Source organism: Salmo salar, chromosome ssa01 (assembly GCF_905237065.1).
Source record: "Salmo salar chromosome ssa01, Ssal_v3.1, whole genome shotgun sequence".
Classification (NCBI taxonomy): Eukaryota; Metazoa; Chordata; class Actinopteri; order Salmoniformes; family Salmonidae; genus Salmo; species Salmo salar.
Genome location: NC_059442.1, coordinates 101,283,686 through 101,301,987, shown reverse-complemented (window position 1 = coordinate 101,301,987; position 18,302 = coordinate 101,283,686). Strand labels below are relative to the sequence as shown.

Sequence of the window (18,302 nt, the reverse complement as noted above, 5' to 3'; positions counted from 1 at the left end):
GACTGAGGGTTTGTAGGCCTGTTGTAAGGCAGGTCCTCACCAGACATCACCGGCAACAACTTTGCCCATGGGCACAAACCCACCATCGCTGGACAAGACAGGACTGGCAAAAAGACACTGATGTGTCGCGGTTTTGTCTCACCAGGGGTGTTGGTCGGATTCGCGTTAATCGTCGAAGGAATGAGCGTTACACCGAGGCCTGTACTCTGGAGCGGGATCGATTTGGAGGGGAGGGTCCGTCATGGTCTGTGTCAGTGTGTGACAGCATCATCGGACAGAGCTTGTTGTCATTGCAGGCAATCTTAACGCTGTGCATTAATGGGAAGACATCCTCCTCCCTCATGTAGTACCCTTCCTGCAGGCTCATCCTGACATGACCCTTCAGCATCACAACGCCACGAGCCATACTGCTCATTCTGTGTGTGATTTCCTGCAAGACAGGAATGTCAGTGTTCTGCCATGTCCAGCGAAGAGCCCAGATCTCAATCCCATTGAGCACATCTGGGACCTGTTGGATCGGATGGTGAGGGCTAGGGCCATTCCCCCCAGAAATGTCCAGGAACTTGCTGGTGCCTTGGTGGAAGAGTGGGTTAACATATCACAGCAAGAACTGGAAAACCTAGTGCAGTCCATGAGGAGGAGATGCACTGCAGTACGTAATGCAGCTGGTGGCCACACCAGATACTGACTGTTGCTTTTGATTTTAACCCCGCTTTTGTTCAGGGACACATTATTCCATTTGTGTTGGTCACATGTCTGCAGAACTTGTTCAGTTTATGTCTCAGTTGTTGAATCTTGTTATGGTCATACAAATATTTACACATGTTAAGTTTGCTGAAAATAAACGCAGTTTATTTTATGACCTTTTTTTGACAGTGAGAGGACGTTTCTTTTTTTTGACAGTGAGAGGACATTTCTTTTTTTGCTGATTTTATATGTTTTGTGACGAGAGTACACTCTGATAGGTTAATTCATTAGTGTAAATGTTGGGGGCTTATCAGTCTTTCTTAGAACACACACACACACACACTTACAAAACAGTGAGAATCAATGCTCACCATATTCTCCACACTTGTTGTCACGAATCCCACCGAAAGTGGCTCCCCTGCCTGCTCGGGCGGCGCTCGGCGGTCGTCGTCGCCGGCCTACTAGCCGCCGCTGATCCCTTTTTCCTTTTCGGTTTGTATGTCTTATTGTTTGCACCTGTTCCTTATTTGTGTCTCTTGATTTATGGTTATTTAAACCTGTTTAGCCCGCCCAGGTTTGTGCGGGATTATTTTCGTCAGAGTGCTTTTTTGTTGGATGTGCTGGCGATCTGCATGTGTTATTTTCTGTGCGAACTGTGGACCCATTGCATTTGGCACTTCGTTATTCACGCCGGTTGTGTTGGCGTCGACCGTTATCGTACTTAAGGAATAAACACATTTTTTCCTTACCTCTGCTCTCTGCGCCTGACTCCTACCACCACTCCTAGCAATCGCTGACACTTGTCTTAAACGAAAGCAGGGAGTCGGTTACTGCTTGCTCTGTTCCAGTTTCAATCTCCCCCTACTTTATTCAATCTACCCCTACTTTATGCAATATCCCCCTGCTTTATTCAATATCCCTCTACTTTATTTAATATCCCCCTGCTTTATTCAATATCTCCCTACTTTATTCAATCTACCCCTACTTTATTCAATCTCCCCCTGCTTTATTCAATCTCCCCCGACTTTATTCAATCCCCCTACTTTATTCAATCTCCCCCTGCTTTATTTTGATATTAAACATGGTTGTGCGCCATTAAAATAAATGAGTGCTGCTCCACCATTGGATTTTGGACAGGTGCTCACTTTGCATTAGATAATGATTCTATCCCATGTCTGACTATTTATTTCCACATCGTTCGGAGCATTTCTTATTTACCCTGCTCGCTGCCTGACAGGCTGCTGTATGCATCTCAACAGAGACTATACTGTCCTGGGCCACGTCCCACATGACACCCTATTGCCTATTTAGTGCACTATGATTGAACCGAGCCCTATCAAAAGTAGTGCACTACATAGGACATAGGGTACCATTTGGGACATACAGTTGAAGTAGGAAGTTTCAATACACTTAGGTTGGAGTCATTAAAATCGTTTTTCAACCACTCCACAAATGTTTTGTTAACAAACTATAGTTTTGACAAGTCGGTTAGGACATCGACTTTATGCATGACACAAGTAATTTTTCCGACAATTGTTTACAGACAGATTATTTCACTTATAATTCACTGTATCACAATTCCAGTGGGTCAGAAGTTTACATACACTAAGTTGACTGTGCCTTTAAACAGCTTGGAAAATTCCAGAAAATGATGTCATGGCTTTAGAAGCTTCTGATAGGCTAAATGACATAATTTGAGTCAATTGGAGGTGTACCTGTGGATGTATTTCAAGGCCTACCTTCAAACTCAGTGCCTCTTTGCGTGACATCATGGGAAAATCAAAAGAAATCAGCCAAGACCTCTGAAAAAAATGTGTAGACCTCCACAAGTTTGGTTCATCCTTGGGAGCAATTTCCAAACGCCTGAAGGTACCATGTTCATCTGTACAAACAATAGTACGAAAGTATAATCACCATGGGAACACGCAGCCGTCATAACTGTCACGACTTCCGCCGAAGTTGGTCCCTCTCCTTGTTCGGGCGGCGTTCGGCGGTCGACGTCACCGACCTTCTAGCCATCGCCGATCCACTTTTCATTTTCCATTGGTTTTGTCTTGTCTTCCATCACACCTGGTTCCAATTCCATCAATTACATGTTGTGTATTTAACCCTCTGTTCCCCCCCATGTCCTTGTCCGTAATTGTTTGTTGTAGTGCTTGTGCACGGTATGCTGGTATTTTACCGGGTTTTGTTTGAGCCATTTATTGTATTGTTCTGTTGACGGTGGTTTATGGTTATTAAACACAACCGTTGTAAATCAGTTTCCGCTCTCCTGCGCCTGACTTCTCTGCCGCCAGAATTAAGGACCAAAACTATGGAGTCAGCAGGAGCAAGTACCCCGGGTATAGGGGTGGAGGAGCGCGTCCGGGAGCACAGAGCAATGCTCCAACATCTTGGCACCGCCATGGACCGTGTTGTCCAGACAATGGACCGCTGGGAGAGACAGGGAGTTCTTCCAGCGCCTCCACCAGCACAACCAGGGTCTCCACTGAGTGCCCCTCTTCATCCTGATCCCAGTGGGATTTGTCTCTCCCTGCCCCAGGAATACAATGGGAATGCTGCGAACTGCCAAGGGTTTCTTTTACAACTGGACCTATACCTGGCCACCGTCCACCTGGCTCCGTTGGGCCGTGAGAGGGTGTCAGCCCTCGTCTCGTGCCTCATCGGGAAAGCCCTGGAGTGGGCCAACGCCGTATGGAGAGAGGGAGATGCGGCGTTGGACCAGTTTGAGGAGTTCACCCGCCGTTTCCGGGCAGTCTTCGACCACCCGCCCGAGGGTAGAGCGGCGGGTGAGCGCCTCTTCCATCTGAGGCAGGAGACGAGGAGCGCCCAGGAGTTCGCCCTGGAGTTTAGGACCCTGGCTGCCGGCGCGGGATGAAGCGACAGGGCCCTGATCGACCATTACCACTGCAGTCTGCGCGAGGATGTCCGTCGGGAGTTGGCCTGCAGAGACACCCCCCTCACGATTGACCAGCTGGTGGACCTGTCCATCCGGATGGACAACCTGCTGGTTACCCGCGGATGTTCAGTTCGGGGTCTGGTGGTTCCATCCCCCCACACCCCCTCTCCGATACCTATGGAGCTGGAAGGGGTGGTGCACAGGGAGACCAGAGGGGGTTCCAGCTCGTGCACCATCTGTGGCCGCAGAGGTCACACTGCTGGTCGGTGCCAGGTTGGTTCCTCTGGGGATCGAGGCAGCAGGCCAGGTGAGCCGGCACCATTCTCACCTAGAGCCCTCTGTTGCTCATATGTTTGTCTATGTCACTTTTTCTGAGTTTTCCCCGCATTCCCAGCATAAGGAGCTAGTCGATTCAGGCGCGGCTGGGAACTTTATAGATAGATCGTTCGCCCATAGTTTAGCGATCCCCATTGTTCCCCTGGCTGTGCCCTTCCCCGTTCACGCCTTAGATAGTCGGCCATTAGGGTCAGGTTTGATCAGGGAGGCCACCGCTCCTCTGGGCATGGTGACGCAGGGTGGGCACAAGGAGATAATTTGTCTCTTCCTTATTGATTCTCCTGTATTTCCCGTGGTGCTAGGCCTACCCTGGTTAGTTTGTCATAACCCCACTGTTTCTTGGCCACAGAGAGCTCTCATGAGGTGGTCACGGGAGTGCTCGGGGAGGTGTTTAGGGGTTTCCCTTGGTGCTACTACGGTGGAAAGTCCAGACCAGGTCTCCACTGTGCGCATTCTCCCTGAATATGCCGATTTGACTCTCACCTTCTCAAAAATGAAGGCGACTCAATTACCACCCCATCGTCCGGGCAATTGTGCAATAAATCTCCTGGTAGACGCTGCACTTCCCAGGAGTCACGTGTATCCCCTCTCACAGGCGGAGACGGAGGCTATGGAAACATATGTCTCTGGATCCCTGCGTCAGGGGAACATTCGGTCCTCCACTTTACCCATCTCCTCAAGTTTATTTTTTGTTAAGAAGGACGGAGGTCTGTGCCCGAATATTGACTATCGGGGTCTGAACCAGATCACTGTGAAGTATAGTTACCCGCTACCACTCATAGCCACACCGTTTGAGTCAATGCACGGGGCGCGTTTCTTCACCAAACTATATCTCAGGAGTGCTTACAACCTGGTGCGTATCCGAGAGGGATACGAGTGGAAGACGACTTTCAGTACCACCTCAGGGCACTATGAGTACCTTGTCATGTCGTATGGGTTGATGAATGTGCCATCAGTCTTCCAAGCCTTTGTAGACGAAATGTTCAGGGAACTGCACGGGCAGGGTGTAGTGGTGTATATTGATGACATTCTGATATACTCCGCTACACGCGCCAAGCATGTCTTCCTGGTGCGCAGGGTGCTCGGTCGCCTGTTGGAGCATGACCTGTACGTCAAGGCTGAGAAATGCTTGTTTTTCCAGCAATCTGTCTCCTTCCTAGGGTATCGCATTTCCACCTCAGGGGTGGAGATGGAGAGTGACCGCAATTCAGCCGTGCGTAATTGGCCGACTCCCACCACGGTAAAGAAGGTGCAGCAGTTCTTAGGGTTTGCCAACTACTACCGGAGGTTTATCCGAGGTTTTGGTCAGGTAGCGGCTCCCATTACCTCACTGCTGAAGGGGAACCAGTGCATTTGCAGTGGTTGGCTGAGGCGGACAGGGCTTTTAGTCACCTGAGGGCTCTATTTACCTCGGCTCCTGTGCTGGCCCATCCGGATCCCTCTTTGGCGTTCATTGTGGAGGTGGATGCGTCTGAGGCTGGGATAGGAGCGGTGCTCTCTCAGCGCTCGGGTACGCCACCGAAGCTCCACCCCTGTGTCTTCTTCTCGAAGAAGCTCAGCCCGGCGGAGCGAAACTATGATGTGGGGGACCGGGAGCTGTTGGCTGTCGTCAACGCCTTGAAGGCGTGGAGACATTGCCTTGAGGGGGCTAGACACCCATTTCTCATCTGGACTGACCACTGCATTCTGGAGTACATCCGGGCAGCGAGGAGACTGAACCCTCGCCAGGCATGGTGGGCCATGTTTTTCACCCGCTTTGTGTTTATACTTTCCAACAGACCAGGCTCCCAGAACGTAAAGCCAGACGCACTGTCCCGGCTGTATGACACAGAGGAGCGGCCCATGGATCCCACTCCCATACTCCCCGCCTCCTGCCTGGTGGCGCCGGTAGTGTGGGAGCTGGACACGGACATAGAGCAGGCGTTACGTGCAGAGCCCGCTCCCGTCCAGTGTCCCGCTGGGCGTCTGTATGTCCCGTCTGCTGTTCGTGACCGGTTGACCTATTGGCCTCACACATTACCCTCCTCTCGTTATCCTGGGATTGGTCGGACAGTGCGCTATTTGAGCAGGAGGTACTGGTGGCCTACCTTGGCTAAGGACGTGAGGGTTTATGTTTCCTCCTGCTCGGTGTGCGCCCAGTGTAAGGCTCCTAGGCACCTGCCCAGAGGTAAATTACACCCCTTACCCGTTCCACAGCGGCCTTGGTCGCACCTACCGGTGGATTTTCTTACTGATCTTCCACTCTCACAGGGTAACACCGTGATCCTTGTCATTGTGGATCTAAGTCCTGTCGTCACTTCCCTCTGCCCGGTCTCCCTACGGCCCTACAGACTGCGGAGGCCTTGTTTACACACGTCTTCTGGCACTACGGGGTGCCTGAGGATATAATGTCTGATCAGGGTCCCCAGTTCATGTCTAGGGTCTGGAAGGCGTTCATGGAATGTCTGGGGTCTCGATCAGCCTTAATTCAGGGTTTCACCCCAAGAGTAATGGGCAGGTGGAGAGTGTGAACCAGCATGTGGGTAGGTTTCTGCGGTCCTGGCCGGGGGAGTGGGCGGCGTTTGTGCCCTGGGCCGAGATGGCAGAGAACTCGTTCCACATTGTCCAATTTGAAAAAGGCTTTACAGCGAAAGCAAAACATTAGATTATGTCAGGAGAGTACCCTGCCAAAAATAATCACACAGCCATTTTCAAAGCAAGCATATTTGTCACAAAAAACCAAAACCACAGCTAAATGCAGCACCAACCTTTGATGATCTTCATCAGATGACACTCCTAGGTGTCAAGTTCTGACCAGTATGAGGGTTATTTTGTTAGTGTAGGCTGGTCAGGACGTGGCAGAGTGTATTTGGTTTATGTGGTTCGGGGTGTGTGTATTATGTAGAGAGTAGTGGATTTATGTATTCCGGGGTTTTTTGGTCACTGCTCTGTTAGTCTATGTTCTTTCTAGTTAGTCTGTTTTCTATGTTTAGTTAATTGGGGTGTGGACTCTCAATTGAAGGCAGGTGTTGTCTAGTTGCCTTTGATTGAGAGTCCTATATATTAGGGTGTGTTTGTGTTTGTAATTTGTGGGAGGTTGTCACTTGAATTGCTGTTGTTTGCCTTCAAGTCTGTATTCGTCGTCCATCGTTTTGTTTTGTTTGTATAAGTGTTTTCATTAAAAAGTTAATTATGAGCACTCAACCCGCTGCGCCTTGGTCCATTCCTGACGACCGGCGTTAAACTAGGACATTATGTTATACAATACATGCATGTTTTTTTCAATCAAGTTCATATTTATATCAAAAAACAGCTTTTTACATTAGCATGTGATGATCAGAACTAGCATACCCACCGAAAACCTCCGGTGAATTTACTAAATTACTCATGATAAACGTTCACAAAATACATAACAATTATTTTAAGAATTATAGATACAGAACTCCTATATGCAATCGCGGTGTCAGATTTTAAAATAGCTTTTCGGCGAAAGCACATTTTGCAATATTCTGAGTACATAGCTCGGCCATCACGGCTAGCTATTTTGACACTCACCAAGTTTGGGACTCACTAAACTCAGAATTACTATTAGAAAGATTGGATTACCTTTGCTGTTCTTCGTCAGAATGCACTCCCAGGGCTTCTACTTCAACAACAAATGTTGTTTTGGTTCCAAATAATCCATAGTTATATTGAAATAGCTCCGTTATGTTCGTGCGTTCAGGTCACTATCCGAAGGGTGATGCGCGAGCGCATTTCGTGACCAAAAATTTCAAAATATTCCATTACCGTACTTAGAAGCATGTCAAACGCTGTTTAAAATCCATTTTTATGTGATTTTTCTCATAAAATAGCGATAATATTCCAACCGGGCAACGTTGTATTCATTCAAAGGTTGAAAGAAAAAAATGGAGAATTCTCGTGAAAGCGCATCTCCAGTGTCACTGTCCCCAGGCTGTGACCACTCACAAATGCTCCTGCTGTTCTTCGCCCAGAGACAGCAGACACCCCATTCCACTTTCTGGCAGCTTTAGAGAGCCAATGGGAGCCTTAGAAAGTGTCACGTTACAGCACAGATGCTGTATTTCCGATAGAGATGCAACAGAAGGACAACAAATTGTCAGACAGGGCACTTCCTGTATGGAATCTTCTTAGGTTTTGGCCTGCCATATGAGTTCTGTTATACTCACAGACACCATTCAAACAGTTTTAGAAACTTTAGAGTGTTTTCTATCCAAATCTACTAATTATATGCATATTCTCGTTTCTGGGCAAGAGTAGTAATCAGTTTAAATCGGGTATGTTTTTTATCCGGTCGTGCAAATACTGCCCCCTAGCCCCAACAGGTTTTAAGCATCTCCAATCCAAAATTAAATCTAGAATCGGCTTCCTATATCGCAACAAAGCATCCTTCACTCATGCTGCCAAACATACCCTCGTAAAACTGACTATCCTACCGATCCTTAACTTCGGCGATGTCATTTACAAAATAGCCCCCAACACTCTACTCAACAAATGGGATGCAGTCTATCACAGTGCAATCTGTTTTGTCACCAAAGACCCATATACAACCCACTTCTGCGACCTGTACTCTCTCTCATTGGCTGGCCCTTGCTTCATACTCGTCGCCAAACCCACTGGCTTCAGGTCATCTACAAGTCTCTGATAGGTAAGGCCCCGCCTTATCTCAGCTCACTGGTCACCATTGCAGCACCCACCCGTAGCACGCGCTCCAGCAGGCATATCTCTCTAGTCACCCCCAAAGCCAATTCCTCTTTTGGCCACTTTCCTTCCAGTTCTCAGCTGCCAATGACTGGAATGAATTGCAAAAATTACTGGAGCTGGAGACTCATATCTCCCTCACTAGCTTTAAGCACCAGCTGTCTGAGCAGCTCACAGATCATTGCACCTGTACATAGCCATCTGTAAATAGCCCATCCAACTACCTCATCCCCATACTCTATTTATGTATTTATTTATTTATTTATTTATTTATCCTACTCCTTTACACCCCTGTATCTCTTCTTGCACATTCATCTTCTGCACATCAATCACTCTAGGGTCTAATTGGTATATTGTAATTTCTTCGCCACCATGGCCTATTTATTGCCTTATCTCGCTTTTCTTACCTCATTTGCACACACTGTATATTGATTTTCTTCAACTGTATTATTGACTGTAAGTTTTGTTTATTCCATGTGTAACTGTGTTGTTGTATGTGTAGAACTGCTTTGCTTCATTCTTGGCCAAAAAAACTTATGTTGGGAGGAAAAAGGGTGAGGCTTGCATGCCGAAGAACACCATCCAAACCGTGAAGCACGAGGTGGCAGCATCATGTTGTGGGGGTGCTTTGCTGCAGGAGGGACTGGTGCACTTCACAAAATAGATGGCATCATGAGGAAGGGAAATTATGTGGATATTTTGAAGCAACATCTTAACTCTTACATCTAGACGTTCCGCTAGCGGAACACCTGCTCCAATATCCAATGATAGGCGTGGCGCGAATTACAAATTCCTCAAAAATACAAAAACTTCAATTTTTCAAACATATGACTATTTCACAGCATTTTAAAGACAAGACTCTCCTTTATCTAACCACACTGTCCGATTGCAAAAAGGCTTTACAGCGAAAGCAAAACATTAGATTATGTCAGCAGAGTACCCAGCCAGAAATAATCAGACACCCATTTTTCAAGCTAGCATATAATGTCACAAAAACCCAGAAGACAGCTAAATGCAGCACTAACCTTTGATGATCTTCATCAGATGACACACCTAGGACATTATGTTATACAATACATGCATGTTTTGTTCAATCAAGTTCATATTTATATCAAAAAACAGCTTTTTACATTAGCATGTGACGTTCAGAACTAGCAAACTTCCGGTGAATTTACTAACAATTTACTAATTTACTCATGATAAACGTTCACAAAAAGCATAACAATTATTTTAAGAATTATAGATACAGAACTCCTCTATGCACTCGATATGTCCGATTTTAAAATAGCTTTTTGGTGAAAGCACATTTTGCAATATTCTAAGTACATAGCCCAGCCATCATGGGCTAGCTATTTAGACACCCGGCAAGTTTAGCCTTCACCAAAATCAGATTTACTATAACAAAAAAGTTATTACCTTTTGTTGTCTTCGTCAGAATGCACTCCCAGGACTGCTACTTCAATAACAAATGTTGGTTTGGTCCCAAATAATCCATTGTTATATCCGAATAGCGGCGTTTTGTTCGTGCGTTCCAGAAACTATCCGAAATGGTAAATCAGGGTCGTGCGCATGGCGCAATTCGTGACAAAAAATGTCTAAATATTCCATTACCGTACTTCAAAGCATGTCAACCGCTGTTTAAGACATCAGTCAGGAAGTTAAAGTTTGGTCGTAAATGGGTCTTCCAAATGGACAATGACCCAAGCATACTTCCAAAGTTGTGGCAAAATGGCTTAAGGACAACAAAGACAAGGTTTTGGAGTGGCCATCACAAAGCTTTGACCTCAATACTATAGAAAATGTGTGGGCAGAACTGAAAAAGGGTGTGTGAGCAAGGAGGCCTACACCCTCACTCAGTTACACCAGCTCTGTCAGGAGGAATGGGCCAAAATTCACCCAACTTATTGTGGGAAGCTTGTGGAAGGCTACCCAAAACGTTTGACCCAAGTTAAACAATTTAGGCAATGCTACCAAATAGTAATTGAGTGTATGTAAACTTCTGACCCACTGTGAAAGTGATGAAATAAATAAAAGCTGAAATAAATCATTCTCTACTATTATTCTGACATTTCACATTCTTAAAATAAAGTTCTAATCCTAACTGACCTATGACAGGGAATTTTTTCTAGGATTAAATGTCAGGAATTATGAAAAACTGAGTTTAAATGTAGTAGGCTGAGGTGTATGTACACTTCCGACTTCAACTGTATATCTGGAGGAGATGCAATGTTTATGCATTTATTCAGGTTGTGATTACTTTTTTTCTCGTTACCCGCTACCACTCATAGCCACAGCGATTGAGTCAATGCACGGGGCGCGCTTCTTCACCAAACTAGATCTCAGGAGCGCTTACAACCTGGTGCGTATCCAAGAGGGAGACGAGTGGAAGACGGCTTTTATGCATTTATTCAGATTTTGATTACTTTTTTTCTCGTTACCCACTACCATTGTGTGGACGTTCAATACCCTGTAATTGTGAAAGAAGTCATAGGCATTCTCAATTCTCAATGTCATTCTCATGTGGCTTGCCGTACACAGAGAGGAATGCCTGTGGTCACTGTGGTGCTATGTAGAGTAAAATACCTTCAAACGGGTTTTGTTCATTACCATGTAACACAGAGGCGTGAATATGAATACATTGATATGGCGCTTTCACAGACCATATTGACAGCTTATCCAATAGGACAGAGGTATTTAAATCTGGGGTACCGCTGTTTTCTGTTCTACCTGATCATTAATTGCACCCACCTGCTCTCCCAAGTCTAAATAGTCCCTGATTTGAGGGGAGTAATGAAAAAAACAGATGGCTTTAATGTCCAGACATGAATTTGAGGGCAATAGGATATATTATGAAGAAAAACAATTTGAGTTAGGAAGGAAAAAAGATATTGACTTGGTCATGGTTAGGGCCTATACTTGGTAACATTTAGAGAAAAGTCTGAGAGACAGGAGACGTGACAAGACATTGGATGACAGAAACGATTGACAGGCAGAATTTTCTGCACTCTTTCCCTTTCTCTCTCTCTCTCTCTCTATATATATATATATATATATATATATATACACTGCTCAAAAAATAAAGGGAACACGTAAACAACACAATGTAACTCCAAGTCAATCACACTTCTGTGAAATCAAACTGTCCACTTAGGAAGCAACACTGATTGACAATAAATTTCACATGCTGTTGTGCAATTGGAAATAGACAACAGGGGGAAATTATAGGCAATTAGCAAGACACCCCCAATAAAGGAGTGGTTCGGCAGGTGGTGACCACAGACCACTTCTCAGTACTTATGCTTCCTGGCTGATGTTTTGGTCACTTTTGAATGCTGGCGGTGCTTTCACTCTAGTGGTAGCATGAGACAGAGTCTACAACCCACATAAGTTGCTCAGGTAGTGCAGCTCATCCAGGATGGCACATCAATGCGAGCTGTGGCAAGAAGGTTTGCTGTGTCTGTCAGCGTAGTGTCCAGAGCATGGAGGCGCTACCAGGAGACAGGCCAGTACATCAGGAGATGTGGAGGAGGCCGTAGGAGGGCAACAACCCAGCAGCAGGACCGCTACCTCCGCCTTTGTGCAAGGAGGAGCAGGACTAGCACTGCCAGAGCCCTGCAAAATGACCTCCAGCAGGCCACAAATGTGCATGTGTCTGCTCAAACGGTCAGAAACAGACTCCATGAGGGTGGTATGAGGGCCCGACGTCCACAGGTGGGGGTTGTGCTTACAGCCCAACACCGTGCAGGACGTTTGGCATTTGCCAGAGAACACCAAGATTGGCAAATTCGCCACTGGCGCCCTGTGCTCTTCACAGATGAAGCAGGTTCACACTGAGCACATGTGACAGACGTGACAGAGTCTGGAGACGCCGTGGAGAACGTTCTGCTGCCTGCAACATCCTCCAGCATGACCGGTTTGGCGGTGGGTCAGTCAAGTCATGGTGTGGGGTGGAATTTCTTTGGGGGGCCGCACAGCCCTCCATGTGCTCGCCAGAGGTAGCCTGACTGCCATTAGGTACCGAGATGAGATCCTCAGACCCCCTGTGAGACCATATGCTGGTGCGGTTGGCCCTGGGTTCCTCCTAATGCAAGACAATGCTAGACCTCATGTGGCTGGAGTGTGTCAGCAGTTCCTGCAAGAGGAAGGCATTGATGCTATGGACTGGCCCGCCCGTTCCCCAGACCTGAATCCAATTGAGCACATCTGGGACATCATGTCTCGTTCCATCCACCAACGCCACGTTGCACCACAGACTGTCCAGGAGTTGGCGGATGCTTTAGTCCAGGTCTGGGAGGAGATCCCTCAGGAGACCATCCGCCACCTCATCAGGAGCATGCCCAGGCGTTGTAGGGAGGTCATACAGGCACGTGGAGGCCACACACTACTGAGCCTCATTTTGACTTGTTTTAAGGACATTACATCAAAGTTGGATCAGCCTGTAGTGTGGTTTTCCACTTTAATTTTGAGTGTGACTCCAAATCCAGACCTCCATGGATTGATAAATTGGATTTCCATTGATTATTTTTGTGTGATTTTGTTGTCAGCACATTCAACTATGTAAAGAAAAAAGTATTTAATAAGATTATTTCATTCATTCAGATCTAGGATGTGTTATTTTAGTGTTCCCTTTATTTTTTTGAGCAGTATATATATATATATATATATATATATATATCTGTATTGGAGCCTGCAGGGCTAATACAGCTCTCTCCACCGCTCCACCCAAACCAGGGCTGACCCTAGCCACTAAGTGACATAAGCAGCCACTAAGGGTCCCACGATAAGTAGCCACTTACTGTCCCATGATAAGTAACTGCTAAGAGCCCTGCGATAAGTAGCCACTTAGGGCCCCGCGATAAGCAGCCACTTCGTGCCCAGTGATAAGCAGCCACTTAGGGCCCCATGATTAGCAGCCACTTACTATACATGCTGACCACATACATTTACACATACATTTACACTTGTTAAAATATGAAATGGTATTACATTTGGTGAAGAGCACATTATGACTTGTTTAGGACTCGAAACTCAAAGTTTAGGACTTGAGACTTGATTTGATACTTAACGGTCTTGACTTGAGACTTGACTCGGACTTGCTTGTCTTGACCTGGGACTTGAGTGCTAAGACTTGAGACATACTTGTGACTTGTAAAACAATGACTTGGTCCCACCTCTGGTATGTGGACACCACTTCAAATGTGTTGCCTTAGCTATTTCAGCCACACCCATTGCTGACAGGTGTTTAAAATTGAGCACACAGCCTTGCAATCGCCATAGACAAACATTGGCAGTAGAATGGTCTTACTGAAGAGCTCAATGACTTTCAACGTGGCACCGTTGAACGTCAGTTTCTGCCCTGCTAGTCAGTTTCTGCCCTGCTAGAGCTGTCCTGGTCAGCCTGCAAGAGATGTCCCGGTCAACTGTAAGTCCTGTATTGTATTGTGTATAACTGTATTGTGAAGTGGAAACATCTAGGAGCAGCAATGTCTCAGCCGCGAAGTGAGTTTAAAACTGAGTTTAAATGTATTAGGCTGAGGTGTATGTAAACTTCTGACTTCAGCTGTACATACAACCCTTTGGAAATACCTGGATTTCTGCATAAATTGGTCATAACATTTTATCTGATCTTCATCTAGGTAACAACAATAGACAAACACAGTCTGCTTAAACTAATAACACACAAACAATTATACGTTTTCATGTCTTTGTTGAACACACAGTGTAAATATTTACCCTCCTTTGACAGCAATAACCTTTGGCAGCAATAACCTCAACCAAACGTTTTCTGTAGTTGCGAATCAGACCTGCACAATGGTCAGGAGGTATTCTGGACCGTTCCTCTTTACATAACTGTTTCAGATCAGCAATACTTTTGGGATGTCTACTGTGAACTGCTCTCTTGAGGTCATGCCACAGCATCTCAATCGGGTTGAGGTCAGGACTATGACTTGGCCACTCCAGAATATGTGTTTTCTTCTGTTAAAGCCATTCTGAGTTTTGGCTTGTTGTCCAGTTGCATCACTCAACTTCTGTTGAGCTTCAATTGGCGGACAGATAGCCTGACATTCTCCTGCAAAATGTCTTGATAAACTTGGGAATTCATTTTTCCGTCGATGATAGCAAGCTGTCCAGGCCCTGAGGCAGCAATGCATCCCCAATCCATGATGCTCCCTCCACCATACTTTACATTTGGGATGAGGTTTTGATGTTGGTGTGCTGTGCTTTTTTTCTCCACACATAGTGTTGTGTGTTCCTTCCAAACTACTCAACTGTAATTTCATCTGTCCACAGAATATTTTGCCTGTAGCGCTGTAGAACATCCAGGTGCACTTTGGCAAAGTTCAGACTTGCAGCAATGTTTTTTTGAACAGCGGTGGCTTCTTCCATGGTGTCCTCCCATGAAGACCATTCTTGTTTAGTGTTTTACGTATTGTAGACTCATTAACAGAGACGTCCGTATGTTCCAGAGATTTCTTTACGTCTTTAGCTGACACTCTAGGATTCTTCTTAACCTCATTGAGCATTCTGCGCCGTGCTCTTGCAGTCATATTTGCAGGATGGCCTCTCCTAGGGAGAGTAGCAACAGTGATGAACTTTCTCAATTTATAGACAATTTGTCTTACTGTGGACTGATGAACATCAAGGCTTTTAGAGATACTTTTGGAACCCTTTCCAGCTTTATGCAAGTCAGCAATTCTTAATTTTAGGTCTTCTGAGATCTCTTTTGTTCGAGGCATGGTTCACATCAGGCAATGCTTCTTGTGAATAGAAAACTCACATTTTGTGATTGTTTTTATAGGGCAAGGCAGCTCTAACCAACATCTCCAATCTCGTCTCGTTGATTGGACTCCAGGTTAGCTGACTCCTGACTCCAGTTGACTCCAGGACTCGGGGTTCACATACTTTTTCCAACCTACACTGTGAATGTTTAAATTAAGTATTCAATATAGACAAGAAAAATACAATAATTTGTGTGTTAATAGTTTAAGCACACTATGTTTGTATATTGTTGTGACTTAATTGGTAGAGCATGGTGTTTGCAACGCCAGGGTTGTGGGGTCGATTCCCACGGGGGACCAGTACGGGAAAAAAAAAAAATTATGAAATGTATGAAAATGTATGCACTGTAAGTCGCTCTGGATAAGAGCGTCTGCTAAATGACTAAAATGTAAATGTAAAACTTAGATGAAGATCAGATCAAATTTGATGACCAATTTATGCAGAAATCCAGGGAATTACAAAGGGGTCACATACTTTTTCTTGCCAATGTATGTATACAGTGTAAATAGTATTTTTGTAGTCTCTTAGTGTCTTCTCTAAATATAATTACATTTAATGTACTATCTTATGGTGTTCTTGTTCTGTACTTTATCATGTATTTGTACGTTGTATGTGGACCCCAAGAAGTACAGTAGCTGATGGGGATCCTAATAAACTAAACTAAACAGGTCAGCTAACATTTTTTATGGTAATCATGGGCGAATACCGACCGGGCACAAAGGGCATGTGCCAAGGGGCCTTGACCTGCAGGGGCCCTCCATTGATTTTGTTAGTCACGGTCACTCAGATATGATATTAACATGGCATAAGTCATGGCAAAATGTGTAGAATTGCAGGAAATTTGCTGTAAAAAAAGAAATTGCTCTCTGCCCCATGGCAAAATGAGTAGAATTGCATGAAATTAGTTTTAAAATTGCTAAACTTTCTCTCCAGCACATGTCAAAATGTGTAGAATTGCTGGACATCTGTCTATCTGTCTTCTGTCTATCTGTCTTGTCTGTGGCCCTAATGGTTGTGTTATTAGGTTGTGGTTTGTCTGGTTATTGGGGATGTTGTTATCCCCTCTTCTCTCAGTGGTAAACAATCTGCCCTGAATCATTGTAGAGAGAACTGATACGTGGGTTCACATAGTATTTGACATAATTTAAAATCCTTGAGCCCAAGACTTACCCTTTTCACTGTCTCGATACCCAAGGTCCTAGGTAAGGAGCAGTGCACACCTGTAGAATAGTGGTGTCATGGTGATTTTACTCTGACTTCACTACCCTACAGGACTATTTAACCGTGTCACCTAAGCAGGCAGGTAGCCTAACGAAATGTTGCTGTTTCAAATCCCCGAGCCGACTAGGTGAAAAATCTTTCCATGTGCCCTTGAGCAAGACAGATAACCCCAATTGCTCCTGTAAGTCTCTGTGAATAAGAGCATCTGCTAAATGACTGAAATGTAAAACGGGTCCAATCTCTCTAGTCTGAAGAGAGCCTTTGTTTATGAATTCAGTAATGGTCTTGTCACTTGTCAGTATGGACACACATGAACATTTACTGGTTGGTGGAAATCTGGACCTGAGAGTATTACAGCAACAGACATAACCATGTTGGATGTGTGTGCTCGTGTATGTGTGTGTGTGTGTGTGCGTTGCTGCATGTGTGTGTTGAAGAGTGTTAGTAAATATAACCTTCTGTTTTAATAATATATTTTACCCACAGGAGGCTGCTGAGGGGAGAACGGCTCATAATATTGGCTGGAACGGAGCAAATGGAATGTCATCATACACCAGGAAACAATGTGTTTGATGTATTTGATACCATTCCACTGATTCTGTCATTACCATGAGCCCGTTCTCCCCAATTAAGGTACCACCAACCTCATGTGAATTTACCATAACACTGCGCCGTATTTGGAAACTGACAACCAAATCAATCGCCATTTTCTCTGAAATCATTATTCCTTTATCAAAGTACAATAAATCTCAGTTACAATATTTAAAATAGTATGTTTATTGTCAAGCTAAATTGATATTGAGTGCAGTATTCTGACTTACTTGACTTAGATTTTACAATAAATACCTCAATATGAATTAATTTCTCTATCTCCTCTCTCTCCTCTCCTCTCCTCCCCATCTCTCCTCCCCTCCCCATCTCTCCTCTCTTGCCCTTCCCATCTCTCCTCCCTTCCCCTCCCCATCTCTTCTTTCCTCACCTCCCCTCCACATCTCTCCTCCCCTCTCCATCCCCCTCTCTTCTCCTCTTCCTAGATGCGACCATCCTGAGTTATGACGGCAGTAAGTTCATGAAGATCCAGTTGCCGGTGGTGATGCAGACAGAGGCTGAAGACGTGTCGCTGCGGTTCCGTTCTCAACGGGCATACGGCGTGCTGATGGCCACAACTTCACGTGACAGCGCAGACACACTGCGCTTGGAGCTGGAGACCGGCCGTGTCCGCCTCACAGTCAACCTAGGTAACGCTGCGCCTCGCGGTATAGCCTCATGCCACAGCAGCTACAATAAAACACAAATGGTGCACCTAGCCTATGGATCACATGACATGACCACAACAAGCATCCTAAACTGTGCACATACTGTAATGTGAACACATTGCTGAAGACAAGCTTACATAGGTTGATTGATCATAGTTTTACACAAGTTTCATATAATACTATCCCACACATTGCACCCTCTTTATCTTGAAACAGACACTCATTCTCTCTATCTTACATCTAAAGTATGCTGAACAAAAAGTTAAATGCAACATGCAACAATCTCTAAGATTTTGCTGATGTTACAGTTCATATAAGGAAATCAGTCAATTGGAAAAAATAAATTAGGCCCTAATCTACGGATTTCACATGACTAGGCAGGGATGCAGCGATGCGTGGGCCTTGGATGGCATAGGCCCACC

General features: G+C 45.3%; 1 protein-coding gene across 9 annotated transcripts in view; it reads left to right on the top strand.

Annotated features, from left to right (window-relative positions):
- Positions 1-18,302, top strand: part of LOC106611148 (neurexin-1a) — a 778,513-nt gene that overhangs the window by 316,161 nt on the left and 444,050 nt on the right. For all 9 annotated transcript variants that reach the window (XM_045724959.1, XM_045724909.1, XM_045724917.1 and 6 more), the window contains one exon: positions 17,659-17,862. In XM_045724959.1, the coding sequence (XP_045580915.1) occupies positions 17,659-17,862 (204 nt within the window). The remainder of the gene's footprint in view (positions 1-17,658; positions 17,863-18,302) is intronic.